This window comes from Curcuma longa, chromosome 1 (assembly GCF_044706935.1).
Source record: "Curcuma longa cultivar G26 ecotype Majalengka, Jawa Barat chromosome 1, ITB_CL_G26_1.1, whole genome shotgun sequence".
Taxonomy (NCBI): domain Eukaryota; kingdom Viridiplantae; phylum Streptophyta; class Magnoliopsida; order Zingiberales; family Zingiberaceae; genus Curcuma; species Curcuma longa.
This window is the reverse complement of record NC_133861.1, coordinates 15728392-15752958: the sequence shown is the minus strand read 5'-3', so window position 1 is coordinate 15752958 and position 24567 is coordinate 15728392. Positions and strand designations below refer to the sequence as shown.

General features: G+C 40.8%; 6 protein-coding genes and 2 pseudogenes across 8 annotated transcripts in view; 4 read left to right on the top strand and 4 right to left on the bottom strand.

Moving 5' to 3' along the window:
* The window catches only part of LOC141837621 (uncharacterized), a 6060-nt gene extending 4802 nt beyond the window's left edge, over window positions 1–1258 (bottom strand). Inside the window, exon 1 of the mRNA XM_074725013.1 lies at window positions 1105–1258. The gene's annotated coding sequence lies outside the window, so the exon portion shown is untranslated. The remainder of the gene's footprint in view (window positions 1–1104) is intronic.
* Window positions 1259–2075: 817 nt separating this feature from the next.
* Window positions 2076–5550, bottom strand: LOC141843534 (uncharacterized). 3 transcript variants are annotated; one of them, XM_074731593.1, is made up of 5 exons: window positions 5168–5550; window positions 3911–4396; window positions 2715–3051; window positions 2500–2577; window positions 2076–2337 (listed from the first exon to the last, which is right to left on the bottom strand). In XM_074731593.1, exons 1-5 carry the CDS (start codon window positions 5224–5226, stop codon window positions 2287–2289), a joined length of 1011 nt encoding a protein of 336 aa, XP_074587694.1. In that variant the 5' UTR covers window positions 5227–5550; the 3' UTR covers window positions 2076–2286. The 3 variants fall into 3 exon arrangements, with proteins under 3 accessions (XP_074587694.1, XP_074587701.1, XP_074587709.1); XM_074731600.1 differs by having other exon boundaries at window positions 5351–5550; XM_074731608.1 differs by lacking the exon at window positions 2076–2337 and having other exon boundaries at window positions 2500–2564.
* Window positions 5551–6035: 485 nt separating this feature from the next.
* On the top strand, window positions 6036–7377 carry LOC141812156 (E3 ubiquitin-protein ligase ATL42-like). The gene has a single exon (XM_074700192.1). The coding sequence runs from the start codon at window positions 6036–6038 to the stop codon at window positions 7275–7277; it is 1242 nt and encodes a 413-aa protein (XP_074556293.1). The 3' UTR covers window positions 7278–7377.
* Window positions 7378–10272: 2895 nt separating this feature from the next.
* Window positions 10273–12910, top strand: LOC141841235 (uncharacterized). Its single transcript, XM_074729381.1, has 7 exons — window positions 10273–10655; window positions 10795–11128; window positions 11255–11329; window positions 11434–11499; window positions 12098–12163; window positions 12463–12531; window positions 12627–12910. The coding sequence occupies exons 1-7, from the start codon at window positions 10372–10374 to the stop codon at window positions 12765–12767; spliced, it is 1035 nt and encodes a 344-aa protein (XP_074585482.1). The 5' UTR covers window positions 10273–10371; the 3' UTR covers window positions 12768–12910.
* A 196-nt stretch (window positions 12911–13106) lies between these two features.
* LOC141818054 (multiprotein-bridging factor 1a-like) lies at window positions 13107–15044 on the bottom strand (annotated as a pseudogene).
* LOC141817663 (trihelix transcription factor ENAP2-like) lies at window positions 15026–17836 on the top strand. Its single transcript, XM_074705327.1, has 2 exons — window positions 15026–16244; window positions 17520–17836. The coding sequence occupies exons 1-2, from the start codon at window positions 15416–15418 to the stop codon at window positions 17531–17533; spliced, it is 843 nt and encodes a 280-aa protein (XP_074561428.1). The 5' UTR covers window positions 15026–15415; the 3' UTR covers window positions 17534–17836.
* Window positions 17837–19337: 1501 nt separating this feature from the next.
* LOC141830542 (uncharacterized) lies at window positions 19338–21183 on the top strand (annotated as a pseudogene).
* On the bottom strand, window positions 21173–24290 carry LOC141830549 (protein DEHYDRATION-INDUCED 19-like). The gene is made up of 5 exons (XM_074717961.1): window positions 24026–24290; window positions 23731–23870; window positions 22701–22778; window positions 22335–22612; window positions 21173–21566 (listed from the first exon to the last, which is right to left on the bottom strand). The coding sequence occupies exons 1-5, from the start codon at window positions 24105–24107 to the stop codon at window positions 21458–21460; spliced, it is 687 nt and encodes a 228-aa protein (XP_074574062.1). The 5' UTR covers window positions 24108–24290; the 3' UTR covers window positions 21173–21457.
* Window positions 24291–24567: the final 277 nt, after the last annotated feature.

Genomic DNA, 24567 nt, shown 5'->3' with positions numbered 1-24567 from the left:
CAACTCAGAATTGAAAATATGTCAACCCTGATCCTCAATAGCACATGTACTCTTTGCAGCTTTAAAACCCTAACTTCCTAGGAGAGTTCCCATTTAAAAGGCTTATAGAGAAAGAAACAAATCAGAAAGAATCATAGTCCAAAACCAACTTTAAAGTGAATGAAGAAGACAACTACATCCTATCTCAATATTTGATCACAGGTCAAACAAAAACCACATTGTACATATAAAATTCAAGAAACTCATGGCTACAAACACAATCAAGGGTTCCAAGATAAATCATTGAATGACCTAGGAGGCCAATAGGAATCTAGGATTTCAAAAATAGATACATACATGACAAACAACTAAACAGAAGGCTTGTTTTTGCTCTACATCTCTAAATTCAAAAGTATTTTGCATTTACAATTTTCTACAGCTTACTAAGTCGGCGATGTTGATCACATGTAGTCACAATGCAGTTTTAGATCTTAAGGAGAAGAAACGAGGAACGATTTCAACGTTCTAAATCCACAATTAAATCAAGGTCCAATACAAAACCATGTTATATGGATAACCAAGAAAGTTGCCTTGAAAAAGAAGATAGACAGAGAGAGAGATGGATAGATTATTATTTGACGGGGTAAACCGCCAAATGTCAAAGGTATTACTATTACATTAATATGCATCACGCAAAAGCATTTATAGGCATCCAAACAAGTACCTTGAGAACAAGAACATAATATTTTATAAGAACATAAAGATAATGACGAAAACAAATTTTATAGAAATCCAAGCCTTATTCAAAGAAGGACACAAGCTAAGCTAAGAATAATCACTTTAAGGAAATTGATCTTGAAATATGAAAGGTTAAAAAAGAGACCAGAGTAATTACTTGTAGATTTATCTCTAGTGCGCCTTGCCTTAAACAAACAAAAGGAAAGTAAAGGGAATTTCAAATAAACGGAAATAATTCTCAATTGAATAGGTAATTGAACGATGTTCGAACTGATCTATTACTTAGATCATATCCTCGATTCCTCTATGCGTCGAACGTACAGCAGAGGAAAAAAAGATGTAAACAAGGATCAAGAAAATAACACAAAAGAAGAGAGAAAAACTCACCAGATCTGCCGAAATAGAGGATACTCCGCAAAAGGATTAAAGGGTACGACAACCTTCCTTGGCAAATTGAGGATTCAGGGGGCTTCCGCCGACGAGTTGACGGAGATCAAGAATTGGGGATCGAGATCGCGAATTAGGGTTCGCTTACTTCCACGAAGCCAGCCAGGAAGATTACGCCCTGCTACCTTCTCCAATGGGCATTTATTAATTATTAGTGGGTAATTTTTAAAATGACCCAATATTTATCATATTTTCAACAATGCCCTTTAACAATTTATTAAACTACCCTATTTTTTATAACTTACTTTTTTGAAAATAAATAACATTAAAATATATAGATTTTTTCTTTTTAAAAAACAAATTTTAAAATGTTGCGAGTATATCAAATCTCAAAATTCAAAATATTTATTGATAAAAAACTAATTTAAAATTATGCATTGACTATTTAGAAAATGTATTGACTATCATTGAGGCCTTCTATCTAATCCCGTTTGTTTATATTAAATTAAATTTAAATATTTTTGTGAGTATTAAAATGTAAAAATGCCGTACATTTAAAAGCAATTTTCTTTTTTGGATGTGCAAAATCATAAAATGCCACATCCGAAGAGCATTTGGACAGATTTGACCCTACAAACCAGCACTTGCGCTGGAGACCATCTTCTTCACCACACAAAACAAATGTAGCAATTCAGTCACAAAACGAGAAGACCAGCTGTCCCTCCTGCCGCGTGTCTTTCTTGCCATCCAACTCGATGAATCAAACTATATAATACTTGTGGGAGAAATGAACCTTGACCATAAAAAAAAACAAATATAATTCAGGTATTTTGAATTGACTATTCTGAATATGTTTTCTACCGAAATTGCTCCGTGAATATTTGATTAACCATTGAAATATTTTACCATTGCATCGTAACCCTGAAAATTTATAGTGATGAAAAGGATTTTTTCTAATATAGACATGACATGGAATGAAGGAGACAGAGAGGAGCACTTAATTGAAACTTTCATATCTCTCATTGAAGGATGAAAGCTGTACAAGAGCAAGGGAGATGAAGGATCACATGATCTTCATCTTTGCCAAAAACAAAAACTGTAGCAAAAGGGGGAGAAAATTCCAGACTGCAAAATAAAAGTGAAAAAAGGAGAAATGTGAGATTCCACCACTAACCGCTGTCGTTATTCTGAATCACTGTTTAAGTTCTCCATGGCCCTTAGTCCAAGTTTCTTCTGCAAACAACAGATCAAGCCACCCACCATTAGAACCTAAATTAGACTATCGATGCAAGCACACGAAACCAACCAACGTACTGTTTTCAGATCAAAGAGTCAAAAGCATATGTCTTGCATCAAATAGTACCAGGTTGCGAATATTAAAAGTTAAAAGGATACCTTCTTCACACACTTTTTCTCCCTCACTTCATATCTAGCTCTAGTCAAGTCTGAAAGCCACATCCCTGGAAAACAATACTGCAGAAACATGTTTTTTCTTTAGTTCAGAAATTTTCTTTAGATCTCTGAACAATAGAATAATAAAATAATGCAAAACACCATTACTGATGGAAAGAAGCAATGGATCAAGTAAGATGATGAATTATAGTATACACCTGGAGAGCTTTTTCAATGTTCTTGGGCCTTTTCTTGGGTCTGTGGGGCAGCTTTGTCCCTTTCATGGCAAGGAAGTCATCTTCCTTCTCCTTCCTGGAGAGGGAGATGTAAATCCTCGGCCACTCAAACTTATCAAGATTTATCTTCTCTCCTGCACTGCCCATCTCTCTCTCAAATGGACGTTTTGATGATTCTGTGTTCACATAAACACCTGCTGCTGCTGCTGAACAGCCATTCTGAGCAGCCTTGGCCGTCGGCTTCTGAGCGTTGTCGGGCAGGACTCTCGGAGATCTCTTCCCAGATAGAGTCAGGTCGCTGGATCCATCTTTAATGTTCCTGATCATGGGATATAGAGGACAAAAAGAGGTATTTAGATGAAACCAAGCAAGATGGGCAGGACTCTATGAGGATTAACTTCATAGCCACTCGAAATGTAATGGTGACTAATGTTTACAACCTTATAGAGAGATACAGTAGCACCTTGATTTAAGGCAAAGAATATGAGTAATTCTAAAAGATGACATATTTTCAAGTAACAAAAATCAAACCAAGGGAAAGAAATGCATCATGGTGGGACAACAGAAACACGCTTTGGTACAACAGAAGCAAGCATAAGCATTTGGAGGTAGTCATGCTTTACATGAAACTATAAAAGAAAAAAAGGTTTTAGTGGAAACATTATCATTAAAGTTAACTTATTAGGTCTAAGATTGTCATATTGAAACTAGAAAGGACTACTGCGCATGTAGGCACATCACAGGACTGGTCTCACAACTCTATCCACAAAAGTAAACCAAGATCTCTCCGGAGAAGAATTGGTCAACTTCAGATAACTTAATTATCAACTAAAAATCAAAATGAGATCTTACACAATTTTTAGGATTTAATCATCATCAAAGCAGGGCAATATGTATGCGTCAAACATTGCTTTTAAACTCATAATTTGGCAAACTAGCCTCGTTCTAATAGTTTTAAGAAAAACAAATAACCTTATTCACTTTTGATCTAACTGTAGGTTGAAAAACAAAGATATAAATGATGCAGACAGACACGATTTTACAATTTAGATCCAGAAAGCACCAAAATGTTGCTTTTTCCAAGATTTTGTTTCACCTCGCTTGGGCAAACATCAATGAAAACGAAGTTAGAAGAACGAGAAAGGAAAAACAAGAGGAGAATAAGAAATGCGGCATACTTATTTTTTAGTGAACGGTGATTGGCGTCTCTGGTGTACAAGCCACAAGGCGGAGGGGGCATCGCAGCCGACAACACCGATCTCCGCTGGATTTTGTGCCTTGAGTTGGCGGAAGATTCATCCCCAGCCGACCGGTCGTCAGCCCTCGAGCCACGGGACCTCTTATTTAGACCCCACTGGAGAAGACCAGTGCCGCCGCCAACGTCGGCGCCGAACCCATTTACCTCAAAGAGATGGTGATTGTTCTGAGCCTTCGAGGAGGATGGCTGTTGGTTGCATTGAGCTAGTAAGGGTTCCGAAGGTAAGGAGTGGTGGCAGGCCGATGTTGGGGAGGGATCCGCCGGCCCCGACGCCGATCGCGCTCGTGGAAGTGATTTGCCTTCGGAGGCAACGTAGTCTGGAATCGCATCCTCTTCTTTGCAGGTTCGCAGTGATAGCTTCTTTCCATTGCTGAGGAGGAGGACGTCGGGGCTCACTTTCTGGTATCTGCGCGATCAAGATTCAATGAAAAAAGGTTGTCTAACGCCTCAGTAGATCTTATAAAATCTTAAAAGGAAAGATCGCGAAAAATAAAATGGGGATAAGAACACCTTAACACTGGAACATGTGCAAAAGGGTAAAAAAATCGAAACTTTTTTGCCTCGATTTGTTGCTGAAAATCGATGGTATTCGTCAAGAAAAAATGTGAAAAAGGCACAAGATCAGGGACGAAAGAAGAGGAGAAGGAAATTATATCAGCAGTAAGTAGAACAAAATGTCAACGAAGAGCAACAACAGGCGGAGGGCATCGTGGCGGCCAGATTTCATTCGTCAATGAAGAAGTCGAGAATTTCGGAAGAGAAGGATAAATGGGAAAAATAAAAATGAGAAAAGGGATCGGACATGGAAACGACCAATCTTTCAGGGGAGATACAACACAACAAAGAATGAAATAGAAAAGCTAGCCGCAACACAATCGATCCTCGCCCACTGGGTTCCGGCCTCGCTCGTTTTCTCATCCTCTCAACCAGAACGATAAAGGCAAAGAGTACACCCATGCGAAGAAAGAACGTAACGAAGACCTTAAGATAGCTTACGATCACGAACTGATCCAAACAAAAGTAGAAAAAAAATTATCAGACTACAGATCCTGCATCCAAGAGAAATTTGACGAGCAGTAACTAGAAAATCTCGCGAAAAACAGAGGGATCAAATGCGCGAAAGAAAAATCCTAAATAAAAACAGATGAGAACCATTTGGGTAAAGCCAGACTACAACCTACAGATCAAAGTGACAGAGGCGATCATGAAGCAGAAAAGATCACGCTCCGCATCCATCACCACGTTCACCTCCCATCGATCTCGACGGCCGCAGGGGGCTCAGGAGAAGAAATCGAAGTAAAAATGGTCCAAATTGCAACTAGTACCAGAGGAACAGACGAAGAACAAGATCCACACAAACCTCATCATGCCCAAGTGCGGAATTGCGATCGGAGGACCAATCTCCACCAACTCATCAAACAAATCTCAGGCTTATCTATGCAGAGCAGACACGCCAATGGCGATGCTGGAGATCTAGCAGCAGACTCCTTCCCAATCCAGTTCGCGTCTCGAGGAGCGATTCTTGTGACTGAGGAGAAAATTAGCAGAGAGAGGGAGGGAAAGAGGTGCTTAACGGCTGGGGAGGAGAGAACTAATGGGGAAGAAAAGAGCGGCCTTTTGAGGTGGAGTAGAACTATAGAGAACCAATCTCTTCCATACAAACCCATATATGTTTGCTATTTTCAAATCCGACCCTGTCTGCGAGTTTACAGAAATAACCCGCAAACAAAGAGGCCCTAACAATACTAAGTGGGTCATTAACTTGTTAATTAAAATTTCTCCTTTATATAATAAGTTTTAACTTATTCAAATTACCTTTAAGGAGATTAATATTTTTAATAATTTTAACATGAAGATTAATAATTCAATTTTCAAAGTAGTTGAAATAAAAACATGGCAATCGGCTCAATTGATTCGAAAAAAACCGATTCAGTTCGGCCTAAATCCGAGCCGGGTTCAAGATTAAACCGAAAAGATTTGATGTAATTCCCACCAAATCCATACAAAACGAGACCGAGAACGAGTGTTAATCAGCTCTTTGTCTAATGCTGATGCCCTTCCTCCTCCTCTTCTCTGTTTTGGCCTCCGCCGGTGGCGCCGACTCGCCGTCGCAGGAGGTCAGCATCGCCTTCCGACTGGGCGTCGATGTCGTCGCCGTCATCTTCGTCATCGTGTTCTGCTTCACCTTATTGGTGCTCTTCTATGCTAGGTTTTGCCACCACGGGCTCCTCACTCTCGAACCCTCCCTCGCCGCCGCCGACGACCTATGGATTCTCCCCCTCCGCCATCCCTCCGGCATCGACAAGGCCGCCATCGATTCCCTCCCCTTCTTCCGCTTCGATTCGCTCCGCGGCGCCCGCGCTGGCCTCGAGTGCGTCGTCTGCCTCTCCAAGTTCGGAGACGCCGATGTCCTCCGCCTCCTCCCCAAGTGCAAGCACGCCTTTCACATCACCTGCGTCGACCGATGGCTCGAGGCGCACTCAACCTGCCCCCTCTGCCGCGCCGGCGTCTGCGCCGAGGACGCTGCCCTCTTCAGCAAGCTCTCCGCCAGCTGCCGCTTCTTGTTTGCCTCCGACCGCCTCGATGACGTTGCCTCCGCTACTGACCTTGAGCTATTCATTGAAAGAGAGCCCTTTGGCTCCTCAAGGTTCAGCATCGGGAGCAGTTTCCGGAGGTCGGCCAATAAAGGCAAGGAGAAGGAAGGGATTAGAGCAGAAGACAAAGGGGGAAACGCAGCTAAATCTCTTCATATCAGAATTATGGCCTCCGATGTCATGTTCAAACGCCGGTGGAGCGACGTCAACTCGGCTGATTTGCTTTCTCTGAGCGCAGATATGCTCAGCAGTGTTTCGAGCAAAAGATTTAGTGAAGAGGGCTTCAACTTGGAGCCTGATGGAATTAAAATTCATCGAGAAAACAAAGCAGTAGACAAAATTTCTCCAACGGATGAACAGATATTGATGATTAAGAAGGAGATGGAGAAGAAGAGATTACTAGAGCTCAAAGCCAGGCAAATCAAAGGAAGCAAATCAGTGGTTCCTTTCAGCTCTGTAGCTGATGTGAACTCGAGAGCTTCGATCTGCTCTGGTACAAGATCGATGTCGGAGATCACTAATCTGTCAAGAGGTGGGATGGGTAGGGATGCAGGCAGTAGCAGCGTATGGGCTGGGGTTAAAGATGAGAAATTGAGGAGGATTTGGCTGCCTATTGCAAGAAGGACATTGCTGTGGTTTGCAGGGAGAGAAAGGAGATCACAGAGTAGAATAGAGGAGTCAGCAAGTGCTTGATTCAGATAGTTTGGCCCGGTATGTAGATAACCGTAATTGCAACAACAATTATATGTACAGTTCAATTAATTTTGTGATTGCCTGATTTTCATTTTGTTTAGATATGTACAGTTATAGATAGAAATGCCTGATTGCTGTATACTTGAAATTGAAACTAGATCATTGATTTCAAATAGGAAAATATGAGTTTGATTGTTTGGTAGATATTGTTGATGTCTATGAAACTCTCAGCAATGTTGACTTTGTTTGAGTTAGAAATTTATCAGAGACCAGATCTTCCAAATGGATGTTTAATAATAACAATTGAGTGTGATATCTTGCCTTGTCCTATCATTTCCTTGTTTACAAAGTCTTTGTATAAGATTTCTTAGTTTTTTTGTTCTTTAATTGATGATTGGATTGAATATCTTAATATTGGGTGAAAAAGACTAATTTCAGGAGAAAAAAAGAGAGTTTTGCTTCTTCCATTTCAGAAAATGCTTAGTTTTGGTGCATTGTTGATTATCAACATGGGAGCAAATGATTATGAACTAGTTGGAACCAGAAACTTAAATGAATGTTTATTGTTCAGTCTTCAAAGCAATTTTTTTCTCTAAATCTACTCTTCTTTTCTCCTATTGAATATTTCTTCTTCTTCTTCTTCTTCTTCTTTTACATCGTGAATATCTGTTGACATGCATATCATCTCTTTTGTGAAGTACTTAGCATGATGAAGACTTGAGACATGGGTAACACCAATCCTATTCAATCAGTAGGACAAGTTCCTAAAAGTCAAAAACAAAAAAACATGAGACATGAGTATCAGAGCACTTGCGATTCGTCTTGATAGTTGCCCAATTGCATTACAATTGGTCTTAATCTAGTTAATGTACTTCCTTATTTTGGCTTTTGATCATATATATCTTTTTTTTATGAAGGCAAACTTTCAAAGAGCTTTAATTTACGCATATACATGTGATCTGAATCTGAAATGTTAAGTTAGATTGCAGTCAGCAACCAATATCTTGTCAGTAGAAGGATCACAATGTCTATCTGGAAAAACAACCTTATAGCAGTTTTTACTTCTTTATTGAACTAGTAATCTTCTTCAATAAAAAAACAGGATATAACTTTTCAACAAATTAAATAGAAATGCTGTGAACATCCAATGGTCAGACTGTATTTATTAGTTATTACTTTCAGAAAACAAAAAATTAAATGCAAATGCTATGTTTTAATTGATTTGTTGGAATTTGTCTCAAGGTGTAAGCTTTAATTAGTCATTTTTCATACTGATATACTTTACCTGGAATTTCATAGCACAAGGATTGCCATTAGATATTGTAGTTCAAGGAACAGCTACAGCCACTATAATTTTTTAAATCGAGACATCAAAACAGATTACATCTCATTCGTCACGGCAATGAGATTCAGCAATAAACCAAAATATACACATACTTTTATATATATCTGCAAATGACTGGTTCAAACAAGTGTGTGTATACATCGACAGCAACCCGACAATTGACAGAAAACAAACACATACTTGCGAATATTTGGCCAAGTGAATGTGATGTTTAATTAGTATAATAGTGATATGTTTAATTGCAATGGAGACGATAAGTTTGACATATCATGAATATTCCACCTCACCAGCTCCTTCAATCTCCTTTCTTTTGCTGATCATTCGCTTTTGGCTTATCAACAATAAAGTCTCTTTATTGTTGTCTAAACTTACTTTGTGCCTTTGGATGAATTAGAACAATTATAACTATTCTCCTTATCTCTACTTATATTTTTGTCCTCGTCTGACTAATTCTTTTTTTTTTCTTTAAAAATAAAGATACATATAAAGGCTCAGGATGTATGAAATGTACTTTGAAAATTTCATTAAAATTTTTGATTTCTTACTCCATTGATTCAGTCAACAAACATTAATATCATAATTGCTGGTCTTCAATGTGAAGCTTTACCATAGTACATTCCAAGAGCAACTTAATAAACAATCTCTTGAAAATAATGGAAAAGAAGAAAAGAGAAAGGACACTGCAGGAGAAGTAAAAGACTGATGAATAGAAAGATTAGGCATACAGTGCTGCACTGCACTGCACTGCACTGAATTGGATGCATGATCATGGGAGGTTTCAATCCATTTCAGGTGAATTTCATCAGACTTTCCTCCATTTCACGTCAGTCACACTCAACAGATCATAGATGCTTAATAGTCCCTTGGCTTCAAGTGAAGGATCCTAGAAATTTAATTTAAGAATACTAAACAGTAACTCTCTGCTGATTAAAGCTTCAGTTTTGCTTTCTTTTGGTGCCAAAAGCTTTAGTTATCCTGCTAAACATTATCTCGCTGTTATTCTAAGCAAGGAATTAAGTGTAGAATTTGATGCTCAAAGAACAGATTAAATGCCAAGTACTTTATTATTTCTATAGTTTTAAAACTATAAAATATTACTGAACAGTTGAAGTTCTCTTATTTTATTAATTAGTCAAAAAAATTAAATCTAGTTGATTTTTGGCTCACACCAGCATTAATAAACAATTACATAATTGATCATCACGAGAAACTAACAGTTTGCTATAAGAAGAGAAGAATAATTAACATATAATTAAGTAATCTAAAGTGATATGGACTTGTATTCTTTATATAGGTGGTCCAAATCTCTCACCTAATAGATTAGTTTTCATTCTAGCATCAACTTATCTTTTGTCATTCTTCAACTATATATATAGACAAGGGCTACTTAATTAGATCTATATGTACATCTATACGTCTAACCCTAAACCATAATCATGTAGCTTTTACTTAAATCAAGGGCTAACCTAATTTCCTAAAACATTTCCTCAATGAATCACTGTTCATGAAGCTGCCACCACCTTTTGTTTGCCAACTTTGTGATAAAGCAAAAGCAAGCGAAAAAGAAAGGGAGAGATGGAAAGTTAGAAGAAAAACATATATTATTTAATCAAAAGATGGGGTGGAAGGGAAGGTGAACAAAAAGAAAAGGCTCCCCCATACCATGTAAGCCTTGTTGCAAACTAGTAGTATCCAAGGGGTTGACCTAGAAGTGCAGAATTGAACCCTAAGGAGATCAGTCTTCTCGGAATGAATAGAGGAGGAGCTCATCATCACAGCCATCATCAACATGAGAGTTCCTTGGTGCAGCAAATGATGATAGAGAGATCACCAAACCCTAGCTTGCAGTGGAGCATCAATGACCTGATGATGATGCCACCTCAGGAGATGCCTAATCTATTATCCTCCACTGCTTCCTTGCCTTCCCCCAAGAAATTTCCAAAGTTCTCGAAGACACTTAACCCCATGATCCCTTGCCACGATCTCAGATCAAGAGAGCTACCAGCTGAGTACTCATGGAGCCAACTCTTGCTGTAATACTTCGACAACCCCTCTTTATCTCTTTACTCTCTTGAACAAATGCATATATAATATAGGACTTGGGATCGATATATATTATATTCGCACACACACACACCACACATATACATGTTTAATTTATATTTATGGTAGGGGGAATTTGGTGGAGGGAGGCTGCACATATGCTCCAATATATGGATCATCCACTGATGCTAAAGGTTTCGGTGATCATGAACTCAAGGAAGAGGAAGAAGAACATGGCTACAGTGCCAATGATTGTGTCCATTTTAAAGATCCTCGTCGAGAAGATGATCAGGGAGCAAGTAGATCTCCATGGAGTAGTACTACCCAAGTTGTTGCAGCCTCCTCTCCTAGGTCTTGCGTCACTACAAGCTTCAGCAACAACAATATTTTGGACTTCTCAAATGGCAGCAGACCAGCACACGGAAAGCAAAATCACCAAGTAGATCACTCATCGCCTGATCAGGTGAGAATTATATATGTATTCCTTGATCTTTAGGGTTAATTTATACGTATATATACATATAGTTAATTGCTCTTTGTCAGAAGAATTTATGCTTATTGCTTTGCTTTTTTAAATTGCCATGTTAAGTGGAATGGCAACTATAGTGGTGCATCTTTCAAGAAGGCTAGGGTTCAAGCCTCCTCAGTAATGTCACCTCTCAAGGTTCCTCTCTCACATGATCATAGATATTGTTATAGTACAACAAAAGTAAATTGAATAATTTTATGTGAACTTTTTTTTATTGGTTATATAATGTCTTTGGCCAGGTTAGAAAGGAGAAACTGGGAGATAGAATAGCAGCTCTACATCAGCTAGTTTCTCCATTTGGAAAGGTATTAATTATCAGCAAATCCATGAATTAATTACACTACAGTTTAGCTAATACAGCTCATGAAACCTTTTGTTTGAGGTATTAATCATTCTAGTGCCTTCCCTAAAACGTTTTCTCATCATAATTAAACTCTAACGATGAACTCTCAATCACCCTCTCTTCCACTGTTTCTGGGTTTTTTTGGCCTCGTTGCATGGAATTACTATTAGAAATTTGTCTACTTCATTAATGTTGCCTCTCCTCATAAGCTCCTCAGAGTCTTTTAATTGAGCAACCTCTATAGGTTCGTGATCTAGAAGAACAGTATTTTCATGTGAGAGAAACCCATGTTTACCATACACAAGAACTAAGTAATATATATAACTAACCTTTATCTTCAATGGTTGGCACAAAATGTTTAAGGGGGAGGGGAGATCTTGAATATCCCTTCGTTTGTGGTGCAAAATAATTATCAAGGAAAATAGTTTTTCTTCTTCAACTTCTTTCCATCTCTGGGGAATTGAAACAAACTCTTATGGACGGATAAAATGGAGCAGTTCCAATATGTATCATGGCGAGGTATGCTTTACTACTGACATGAGTCTATTTTTATCTTTCAGACTGACACTGCGTCTGTATTGCTAGAAGCCATTGGCTACATCAGATTCCTCCACGGTCAAATTCAGGTCCATTCTCTCTCCATCTTTCCCTCCCTTTAAAAGAACACACAGATGAGCCACAAGCAAGAACACTGCCTGGGTTTCGATGAGATGGAGGACAATTAAAGGTAGGGAGCACGCGTGCAGTAAAAGCTGCTGAAAAAAATGAGATGGAATATTGAAACCTAATGGACCTCCACACCTTTTGTGTAGTTCTTCTTGTAATTGTGCCCAACTCTTGTCTTTCTCTCTTGTCATGCATGTATCCGTAGCGTGTGTTTCAGGGATTGGAAATTTAGAATAGAATGCCTCTTTACCTGATGCAGGCTCTGAGCTCCCCGTACCTTGGCAGAGCATCAAGGAACAACACCAACAGCCACAGACATCACCAACTGGTAAGCTTAATTAATGTCTCCCGGCCTGCTATTTAGTTAGTTTCAAGCTAATTAAAATCTTCTCTAGCTAATTAATAAAAGAGTTTAATTAATAGGAGGAGGAAGAGGAGGGGAAGGACTTGAGGAGCCGAGGGCTGTGCCTGGTGCCTGCTTCATTCACGTTGCAAGTAGAGAAAGACAACGCAGCTGATTTCTGGGCTTCAAATTTAGGAACGGGATTTACGATGAGAAACTAATTGATTAGAATTACTCATCACATGGCTTAATTCTCTTTTAATTATCATCGCCATCCTTTTGGTTAAAATACTAATCACTTAATTAGCGTATGTCGTGTTGGATATATTTACATTTATATTTTATAAGGCATGATATTTATGTACATGGATGCTCTTACTTTAATTAAGGGTGCAAGTGATGAAGGTAGGGTTTAATCTTACTGGTTGATTATGTTATTTAAGACTCTATTTCCCTGAATTAAATTTGTTGATTAAACTTTCTTGTGAGGCTTGTGTGGCAAATGGTTGGAAACTGTCTATATAATATAATATAATCTCTTAATTCTGCATAGATAATGAAACAATCAAAACTGGAAACATATTAATTATTGTCAAAATATCATACACAACCAAACCAGTTACTCCAATCTTTTATACACTACATTCGCAAGCACATCAAGGAAAAAAGACAACACATTTTACACATACTGAAGAGGTGGCTCAGCTACACAAATCCATTTACTGCGTATGAAACATTTTTTACCATAGGCTTGATCGATCGTCGGTCAGTTCCGGTGTCCTGTTTTACTTTTTACCTCTCAGTTTAACTCCAAGCACCCTTTCCAGTTTGGTAATTATCTGTTGATTTGGAATAGCCTTTCCTGACTCGTATTCTTGGATCACTTGGGGCTTCTCATTGATTAGCTGATGCAGTATGATTTGTTTGATAAGATACATAACAAGAGTTGAAGTGAAATGCCAACATTAACATAGTACCTGTGCAAGTTGGCTCTGCGTCAACTTCTTGTCCAGTCGAGCTTGCATCAGATTCTTCTTCAGTTCACTCGACACGCGTTCATCTTCAGAAAAAAATAAGAAGTAAAAGGTAAGAAAATCACTTGCAAATACAAGCCACTGAATGATATCAACAAGAGAAATTGAAATTGATGGCAAGTAACTAGGGTCAAGATCATTAACATAACCACTTCCTTCTTGTTGCTTTGATATATTAAGAGGCAAATACATTTAGGAAGGAATCTTTAAGTATGTCATTGGATGATGAAAGGAAACTAGCTCAAGACCTGACTTTGTTCTTGGCAACAAAAATTATAGTGGTGCTTTTATGAAGTTGTAATAATATTGAGAATTGCAAGAAAAAAAAAGACAAGCATGTATAAGACACGCTAGCCAGAATCAAACAAGCAACCAATGTGACCATGCACCAAGCTGTAGCGTTCAAGGACCAAAATATGGCAATAGTTCAAGTTCTTGTAGAGTTGGGTGTTCTATTACCAGGGACTGCAACCTTATCAATTGACAACAGAAACTAAGAAAGAAAAAAACACAGTTGGATGGCTGAGAAGAAAACTCTTCCATATATCCTCTATATGGGTTCTTCATATGTTGCCCTAATCTAAGAAATAGATCAAAACTTACACTTTGATTTCTAATTTACAACGAATACAATCAAATGTAAGCAATCAATATCATGACAAATTAAGGAAACCAGCAAAAGTAAGTAAATATATGAATTACTCACGAGTAAGATTCTCAGTTTCCTCGTCGAGCTTCCTCGTATTCATAGACGTGCTACTTGAAGAAGCCCTGTTCGTTCCAGCATCGTCTGCGAAATACATACAAATAAATAAAGAATCGACAAAGTTATCTCGGCCGAAATTAAAAGGAAATGGAACCGAAGAGACAGAGAGAGAGAAGAGTACACTTCTTGATGGTCTCGATTTCGGCACCGCTGCGGCGTGCGGCGTTGACGGCCTTTTCATCCTTCTTGGCGGCCGCTGTGGGCGCCTTCTTGCGGAGCACGATCGGCTCCCAATCCTGCGAGATCGTACCAGTCCCCGACATCGCGATATCGCCTCCACCCCCTGACGATGCCGCCTTCGCTGGTTAGGGTTTTAAAGGGCGAAACAAGGAGGCCAGAAGGGGGAGGTTCCTTGGGGAGAAAGCCAACGGACGGCCCGCCAATGGCAAGTGAGGTCGAGTGGTCAACTACGAAGAACAGGAACCATCAAAAATAGGATTTTTGTTGCTTTTATTTTTAATTTGTTGCGCGATAACCTTCTCCTTTCTTCGGCAGCACCGAGGACCACGACAACCGGCGTGGGTGGTCCTCTTCTGACTTCTCTGTCATCGGATCGTCACGCGCTGTTCATACTTGGAATCCCAATTCTGCCCCTCCATCGGCCGACGCGTAGCCTTGCGGGCGGAGTCAATTTGGGAAGTTCGCAACTCGTCGCCGAATTCATCGCCTCTGTCCTTCCGCCACCGCGCGCAGGAACCCACCCCGTTACGAACAAAAAAAGGAAGCCCGCGATAACAGCGGATTCGAACGACTCGCGCTACGACGTCGTCGACGATGTTGACCCGGTCTCCCCCGTCCCCTCCCGAATCGTTTCCCGTGACCAACGGCGATGATGGGCCGTCCCCGTGGACCCACCCTCTCATCCACCGCAGGCGCCAGCATGCGCCCCCGCCGTCCCGCCGCACGTGCCTCTCACGCGCAGCCGGCGCCTTCGCCGTCTCCCCTCTTTTACCTGCCCCCTCTTTCTCTTTCTTTCCCCATCAAACCCTAACGCCGACGACGAAGAGCAAATAACGTGAGAAAGAGAGGGAGAGGAGAGGAGAGGAGAAGGGGATTAGGGTTTGGGAAGATGGATTCGACGACGAAGCCGCCGAATCCGGCGCTGCCTTACCGGGAGGATTGCTGGAGCGAAGGCGAGACGTCGGTGCTGGTCGACGCCTGGGGCGACCGCTACCTCGAGCTCAACCGCGGGAACCTGCGCCAGAAGCACTGGCAGGAGGTCGCCGACGCCGTCAACTCCCGAGCAGGCGCTGGCCGCCGCCCGGCCCGCACCGACGTCCAGTGCAAGAACCGGATCGACACCCTGAAGAAGAAGTACAAGGTCGAGAAGGCCCGGATCTCCGCCGGCGCCGAAAGCCAGTGGCCGTTCTTCTTCCGCCTCGACGTCCTCATTGGGTCCTCCCCGCCCCCAAAGAAGCCGCCTTCCTCGCCGCCGCTCGCCCTTCCGCTCCCCTTCCACCGCAAGGGCACGCTCTTGCCTGCTGCTACCGCCGTGCGCTCGGCGGAACCGAAGGGGAAGCGTTCGGCCGCCACCGCGTTATCCGTGGACAATCCGATCTTGAGGCGAGCGGCCGCAGCTGCCGAGGCGGCCGCGGAGGACATCAAGGATGAGGACGACGTGGGATCTGACTCGCCGTCGAGATCGTCCTCAAGATCGGCAAGGGGTTGGAAGAAGGCGAAGGAAGGAGAAGGAAACGGGATCCGAGAGTTAGCCAGGGCGATCGCGAGGTTTGCGGACATCTACGAGAGGGTGGAAGGGGCAAAACAGAGGCAGATGATGGAGCTAGAGAAGCAGCGAATGGAGTTCACGAAGACGCTCGAATTCCAGAAGATGCAGCTCATTGTGGACACACAAGTGCAGATTGCCAAAATCAAGCGTGCCAAAAGATCGGGCACCGGTAAGAGACGTCACCTTTTAGCTTTTGTCTTACAGTTATCTTTATGTTGCTAAAAATCCAAAAGTTTTAGTTTCTCTTCATGCGACCTGGAGTTTCTTGCTGGTGTGGATTTTCCAACTCTTTCTTCTTACATATCTGGAATTGAATTGCTGGATATTAGCCACGCCATTCTCCTACTGATAGTTCATTTGTGTGTGTGTGTGTTGTTGTTGTTGTTGATACACTACTCTTCCCTGATATCATCATTTCCTAACTTGGAAATCAATTTGGTAGCTTAACCAATTTGTTGCAGATGATTTCTTTGTCTATGAATTAGTTGCCCCGTTAGTAATCTGAAATGCATTCACAAAATGGAAGTTACAGATTTCATCAGTAATGCATGCAGTTAGTGTGTGTATATATATATATTCAAGTATACTTTTATTCGAGTGTTGCTGGTATTGGTGATGTATCCTTTTGATACCTTTACAACAAGGGATTCAAATGAGCATTGGTGACATTTAGTTTCATCTTGTGAATGTGCAGTCATTTAGTTTGTAAACGTCTCTGACACTTTGTGGTACATTTATGTGTTGCTCATATGTCAAATTAATGTGATTTTCCCTACATTCTTCATCATCAAAGTTATTTCATGAATATTATTCCTCTGCTGAACTCTTTGGCTAATTATTTTGCATATAGAGCTTGATAGAACAACTATCATTTATGCATTAAGGCTTATCTAATGTTCTCTCCTATCTCTACAATGGAGAGTGAATTGTTTCCCATCAAGATTGGTTTGGTTTCCACCATTCAATCCAATTTTGATCTATCTCCCCTGCGTAAGAAATGTCTCTGCTGCAATGGATTGCAGAGGGTTCGATGAGCTTCATAAGACAACTACGGTTAACCTATTTATTCACATCAGAAGTACTGGTTTCTTCCATGCATCATGATCAATTTTATTCTTATTTTTGGTATATATCATCTCAGATGAATCTCTTCGACAACAAAATTTGGAACTGTGTTTTCCATTTGCATAAAGACTCATAAAGAGCTTAATGGCTCTTGTATTTCCTGGTTGTTTATTTGTCACTTACTCTGTTGCCCTAATGGAGTTAATTAGACTAGGAGTTATGCAATACCACTACCTTTATCATCGATAAGAGTATGAAACAGTTGTGCTTATTTTTGCTTTACGTAAGAACATACGATTTGTAATATTAACAGTGTCTCTTATGTTTGCAACATCCTCTTTCAGATGTGTGCTCATACTTCCTATTTTTTCATCTTCAGACGGCTATTTGTAGTTGGATAAAAAGAGGGAGGGCTTTCTCCACAGCAGTCACGGTTTGGCTTGTACATCTAGATCATGCATCTTATCAAATGTTCATCTTAAATTGTGATATCTAAGCTAAGCTAAGATCCATGAGTTCTCAGGATCGTTATTTATTAGTTACGCAGACAATGTGATCTTAATCAAGTTGATGTTCAGGCAAGTAAAGAAGGTGAATTTGCTTAAGGATCGATTTGGTTAAACTCTGTATGGCTGAAGCATCTATTTAGTGTTAATTTTACAGTCTAACAATCTTTGATTCTGTTGTTAGGCCATAGACTCGCAATGCAAGAATCTTTGTTTCTTTTTTTCTTTCTATGTTTTAAGTGGGTATTAATTATGAACAAAGAAAATTCTGTATTGTTAGGGTTGTACGTTGATTTTGAATGAAAATTATGTCAGTTTCTGCATGTTTTCGTCCTCCTAATCAAATTCGAATAGTAACAATGGATGATTATCAGCAACAATAAGTAATCAGATAATGACAGGAATAAGCTCAGCCCAACAACCTGAAACTGATTGTTCAAGTTGACTTGATTATTTTGATTCAAGCCTTTCTTTCATTGATTAATCCTCTATAAAATGATTATCATCCTAAAGGAAGAGGGAGACAGAATCTTTCATGGAGCAGTGGAATCGACCGAGAGACTGCAAGCGTGCACTCGCTTTACAGAAGAGCTGACAAGAAAGGATAGCTGCCAGCCTTGACATCAATCTTCATGGCAATTGTCTCAAAAGATTTTTTAATTGATTGTTCTTTCAGTAAGGATTTTGTTTCATTTAATACTTTGCAACTCAGTGTTAAAATAGTGGTTGGATCTTGTGAATCTTTAAGATGATATGAATTTTAAAAATTATATTAAAAAAAGTATTTTAAAAAAAATTTACACAGTTGTATAACTAAAATTCTCCATGTTTAGCCAATTTCAACCAGAGTCATACACAACTGTGACCGGGAGAGAATTTTAGTCTACTGCCATCAAAATCCAAGAGAAGAAGAAAAAGGGAAATAGAAAAGGCTGCCTGCTTTCGAGAGAGGTTCCTTTGTCCTCTTGCTGGATTCCAAAGCCACACCCTTTTTCTTGTTCAAATGCCTGTGAAACCTGGGAAACCGACCGTTCTACTATAATCAATCCTATAATTAAACTGTTACCTATCCAAGTATGCTTTAGTGAAGCAAACTACATTTTCCATGTCTCAAAGCTCACTTGCTGGAAACAAGGTTCTATCTGTAGAGGTGAGTGAGCATCAAAGTTTGTCTCTGTTCTTTTTTTTTATGTAAAAAATTGGGAAGCGCATACGATGGTCATCAGATGCCTAGTATTCTTTGATTGCGTTCTCCATTTGGAAAAAAATTTCTGCAATACACCGTTATTTATCGAACCGCGGGTCCATAGGTTACAATCCGGAAAAGTTGCACCATTGCCCCGGGGATTCACTTGCTGGAAACAAGGTTCTATCTGTAGAGGTGAGTGAACATCAAGCTTGTCTCTGTTCTTGTCTTGGTAGTTTGTTGCTTTGAATGATTGAATCTGATACACTATAGGGGAAAATGCTGCGACAGAAAGCCATTCCAATTTTACTTGCATGTGCTAATGCTAATGGTTCTCATTCCTAACGTTCACTGTCATCCTCTACTCTGCTCACATGTACTAATTTAATGTCCGCTTCTACTGTCCGCGCTGCCTCGTCCTTCGGAGTTTGAAATTTGAAGGAGGTTTTTGAAATCTGTGCTCTTGCTGCTGCTGCTTCTTCCTCTCTGCAGCTATTTATTTTGACCGTTGATCGACCACCACATGGACAGGGTGAAGACAGCCTTGGGAAGGAGAGGAGGAGCCATTAAAAGCTGGGGTGACAGCAACGCCTGGGTCCTGATGAGGAGGACTTTCGTCGAACACCCTGTCTGCTGCGCTGCTGTTTTGATGCGGAGTTGAGGAGCGAGGAGTTTTGATGGGAAGTAGGGGCTCGTCGGACGCACCACAGAGGCCGTCGCCCCGCGCGCCGCTGCACCTGCGGAGCACCGCCTGCTCCGAGGCCAATAGCGCGCGCCGCCGGGCGGTTGCGGCCGTCGACTGCAGCGCAAAGGTGTCCCCTCGCGGGGGATCACAGGAGGTAAGCGAAGAGCAAGTTTGCTCCTGGCTCTGGGTTTGCCGTTTTCTGACGTAGCTTTGTTGTTTGTAGCAGAGGAAGCGGGCGGCGAGGGCGGCGGAGCTGGAGACGAAGCTGAGCAAAGCGCAGGCGGAGCTCAAGAAGCTGAGGGAGCAGCTGGCTGAGGCGGAAGCCGCCAAGCGCGAAGCGGAGCGAGCCCTCGTGAAGGCCAAGAAGCGTGTCCCTGCTGCTGCCTCGGCCAATAAAAGAAAAGAGGAGCAGCTTGCTCTTTCTCGGGATTCTCAACCGGAAGGTGTTCGAAAAAATGACACAATGGAGGAGAGCGTCACTTCGCCGGCGACGATGGATGTGTTTGAAGTAGTAGTGCCGGCTGAGTCCGTTCTCACTGAGGATGAAGCTGACAGCGAGCAGAAGAAAGAGGGGGAGAGGAGAAGAGGACAATGATCGACAAAACAGAGAGGAACGTGAACAATGAAAGTGCTGCTACAGCAGTGGAGGAAGCAGAAGGGCAGAAGAAAGAGGATGAGAAGAACAAGGAGGAAGAAATTGGCATCTGGAAAGCCAAGCTTTTGGAGAAGGAAAAGGAAGTGGCAATCCTCCTGGAAGAAAACGCCATCTTTACGACCAGAGCAGAGGAAGAAGCCAAGCAAATTGCAGACTCTGCACGATCCAAACAAGAAGAGCTCACGGCAAAGATGGATTCAATGGCGGAACAGCTCAAAGAAAGTAAAACCAGAGAGAAGCAGCTGGCGGCGCAACTGGAGACGGCAGAAGGCGCCAAGGCGACACTGGAGATGGAACTGAAGCGGCTGAAGGTGCAAACCGAGCAATGGCGGAAGGCGGCCGAAGCCGCGGCAGAAGCTCTAGCAACGGGAGACGCCGCCGGAGGTGACGAAATGGGTGGGAGGAGGGTGGCGGAGCGCTGCAGGTCGATGGACAAACACGTCGGGAGCGGCTACGGCAGCTGGGGATCGCCGCTGACGGACGGAGACGACGTGGACGAGGAGGACAGCGGTGACGGCGGCGGGAGGAAGAAGGGTACGGGCGTGCGGATGTTTGGAAACCTTTGGAAGAAGAATCAGCACAAATGAGGCGACAGCAGTTTGCATCATCAATCCCTTGCTCTGTTCTTCTCTATCAGTTTATGATCTGTTTGTGTTACAGTTTGTATGTTGTTTAAGGGATTGCCACTGTGTTGTTGGCCTTTGGAACTCACATTTGGAGCTTGTTTGTAGCATGAAAGATGGAGCATCTTTGAATTCCGTTCTATTGGTAGAACAAATCAGTTTCCAACTTTGTGAATTCCTCAATTTTTGCATAAGCTCAGCTCATGATGTGTTAACAATTTGCTTCTCCATGTGCTGAAGCACTAGGAACCGAGTATATTTCGAATGAAGCAGGTTTCTATCAATCTTGAATTCCATCAACCATTGCAGATTTCTCAATCTGCTCACCGCAATTTTGTATTCAACTGAAACAATGCGAGACAAAAGAAGTGCAAAAGTAAAAAAGACAAACCATAAGCTGCATTTTGTAAATTGGATCTCTATTCAATAAATATAAGTATGACTGTGCGCTAAGGACTTAAAGGTAGTCTAACATGTGCAGATTTAACCTTTACTTCCAGGCCTGTATTGAGTTCTTCCATTTTAGCATGGACAACCATTGGGGCTCGGATACACGCCCTGTTTTAGGTGATAATTTAGGATTCAGTGTAAGCAATGAAATGCACTAGAGAATCGGAAGCCATGGTGTTGTACTCTCATCGGATTCTCATCTGCCAGTTTCCTTAATCATCAAAAAGAGTGGAGAAAAGTAGGTCTCGCACAAATGTTGCTCGAACAGTGGCCTGTTTTCGCCTTTGTTCCTTTTGCTCGTGTGTTAATGAAGAGTTGAAACTGTCAAGAAAAATTTTCAATGAGAACTAATGATAACATTTCTTAGCGTTGTGCTGCATAATAAAATCTTCTCAATAAAGGACAAGCTAACAATATACTTTGTAGTTTCTATGAATTCGAATCAGAATACAAATGAATAATGTTATATAGCGCTACATATTCACATCCTCGTTCACTATTTATGGTGTTTCAGGTGAGAAACACATCCTCTGTTAAGTAAGAATGTTATATAGCACACCTCTAACAGAATCGGTTCAAAATCTACCTGTACAAACATCTACAATTTTATATCTGAACCACACATTAATAATGTCAATATGCCTTCAATGATGTTGAAACTCAATATGCTCGTCAGCATTTTATGCAAATTCTCTATTCCACAATTTCATTAAAAACAAATCTATAGCAAGTGAACAGAAGAAAATTCATTTTATTATGAATTCTGGGTAAACTCAAATAAGAATCATAATATAGACTTGAATCGTTATACAGTTGTTTTTCCAATCAAAAACAGATTAAGATGGAACTAATTTCAAGTCGTAGTACCATCCCTGAAATTTTCAATCCAAATACTTAATTCACAAATAAATTTCACATCAGGATCTAAGTTAAACCATTATTTTGACCACCCTCACATTTATTTGCAATAGTATTTAAATGTCCCCCTTTCCACATAATTAAACCATATGCCATTAAGAATTAATTTGGAGATAAAGAAGTGAACTTAAATCTGACATAAAAACTACAACAGATAAATGTAATAATTACCCAGATATGAAAGAGGGTAGATCTGATTCCTTTTTCAGATATGCATTGTCATCAGTGGATGGCTTCGATGATTCTTCTGGCTCAGATGTTGGAAAGTTCATAAAAAGTGATGAAAGAAATGAATCAGACGCTATGTTGGACTCCTCATTGTTGTTTGTTCTACGACCAGCATTTCCCAAAAGAATCTGCAGATGAGCCTCACGAAGGTCCCTCCCCAAAAGAGAAAGTGTCTGATTGCTAGGGATGGCAAATCTGCGTAACCTTCGACGTCTCTGCATGTAATCCTTTGTTAAGAGAAACAAATGCAAAATCTTTATGATAAAATGCCACAGATGTGCCACAGATGCAATCAAACAGGAAGGATATCTTGAATATGTGCCCATGTTGAAGAGTGATATGATTCAGCATGTCTTTTGCAACCTTCATGGAGCAGATAGGGCAAACCTGTAAAATGGAACAGATATAAACAGTTAAACACTTCAGATCAGATTCTTGAATCATAAGCTGCAACATCTACAAAAGTGAAACAGTAACCAAGTAAAAAAAATAACCAACATAATTGGCAAGTAGTTATTTATTTATTTATTTATTCAAACAGTGAGTTGACCAACCACATTTAGATTTGTCACAAGAATTTACTGGGCATGATATATACCAGATAAATCATTTCTACTTGAAAAACTTAGAAGCAAACACTAAAGGCATATAGAAAACTATCAACTCAATTTAACATTAGCTCTTCTCTACCTTTTTCTCCTTAGTATTTTCACTAACAACGTGCATACAATCAATTTTTGCAATAATATCTAACTTCTGATTATAAATGTCAGGAATGGTTTTGTTGAATCCTATAATAAATGGCATTTAAATGCTTATTTGCAACATCACAGAAATGCAAAAAAAGCATTCATGGGGAAACAAAAAAAAAAGGACTTTACTGATCTGGAGGCTAGTGTTTTTGTCTTTTGATGCTTACCACAGCAATAGAGGCAAAAACAATTTCTTCAAGAAAGGAGCAGGAAAGATATTGTGAGGTTGACAAAGGCACTGGGATTTATCAGGCAAAGTATGCGGTAGACAAATCATTTGTAAGGTCAAACATACAATAAAAAGATCATATCATAAGAGCGGACCAGAAATTACAAAATCTGACATCCCATACCATATCCATTTATTTTTTTCTTCCTACTAAAGTGTTGACAATTAAAATCTGCATATGACCAAATCCTGCAGTTATATATCAAGGGAGTACTAATTCCAGATGTTTCATAAAGTTTTATGTATCCAACTATTGCATAAATCGCCTATGATTATTGCCTATCCACAGCATGCTAGTGAAAATGCATAAGCATTCAAGGGAAACTGAAAAAGAAAAGCTATGGTTTTCGATGCTCACAGCAGCAGTAGATTCGAACGCGTGCTCCTCTTCAAGATGGGAACACAGCGACGAGATGTCGTGATCCTCGTAGCAATACGGGCAGGTGAAATCGGGACGGAGCTCCTCCTCCATCTCGAATTCGTCGATGCTCAAACGATCTATCAAAATCCAATTTCGATTTCTCAGGAGGGACAAAAAAAAATATTTACATCAAAGAAGAAGAAACCCCATCAGACAAACAATTTCTACCCGAATCCGATGAAGAAAAGTAAACAATAAAAAGCAAGAGCAAGGAAGAACGATCCGATGATACCAGATTGAACATTCTGCTGAAGCTGGGTCGAGTAATGCCTCTTTGCCGCTGCAAGGCGAGAGATCCAGAGATCGGAATCCATCGATTTGGGAAAACCCAAACAGTTTGGATTACAAAGGCGTCGGGCCTCAAAATCAAACACCAAGCAATCGATTTCTCCCTTCCTCCCGACAAAACCCCTCCCAACTCAGATTTGGTCGCTACCTCTGCTACGGATTCGTTGGCGGAGAGAGAAGAGGAAGAGATTGGAGGAGGCAGAGGCAGGGGAGAGGCGACGGCAGAAATGGGATCATTTCTTTATTTTATTGACCTCTGTGTTCCACGTGTCCCGAGGAGTTGCGTCAGGACGCGCGTTCCCATTTGCCACTCTGTCGGACGGTCAGGATCTACGCAGACAGGCATTAGCGAAGATAACGAATCAAAACTCGACAAGTCGATGGGACTGGAGCACGCTGTTTGAGACGTTCAAAGTTTACCGCCACGTTTCGTTTCCGCGGAGAAACAACGTGGAAACTTCCATGAGTCAGCCAAGCTTGCCTCGC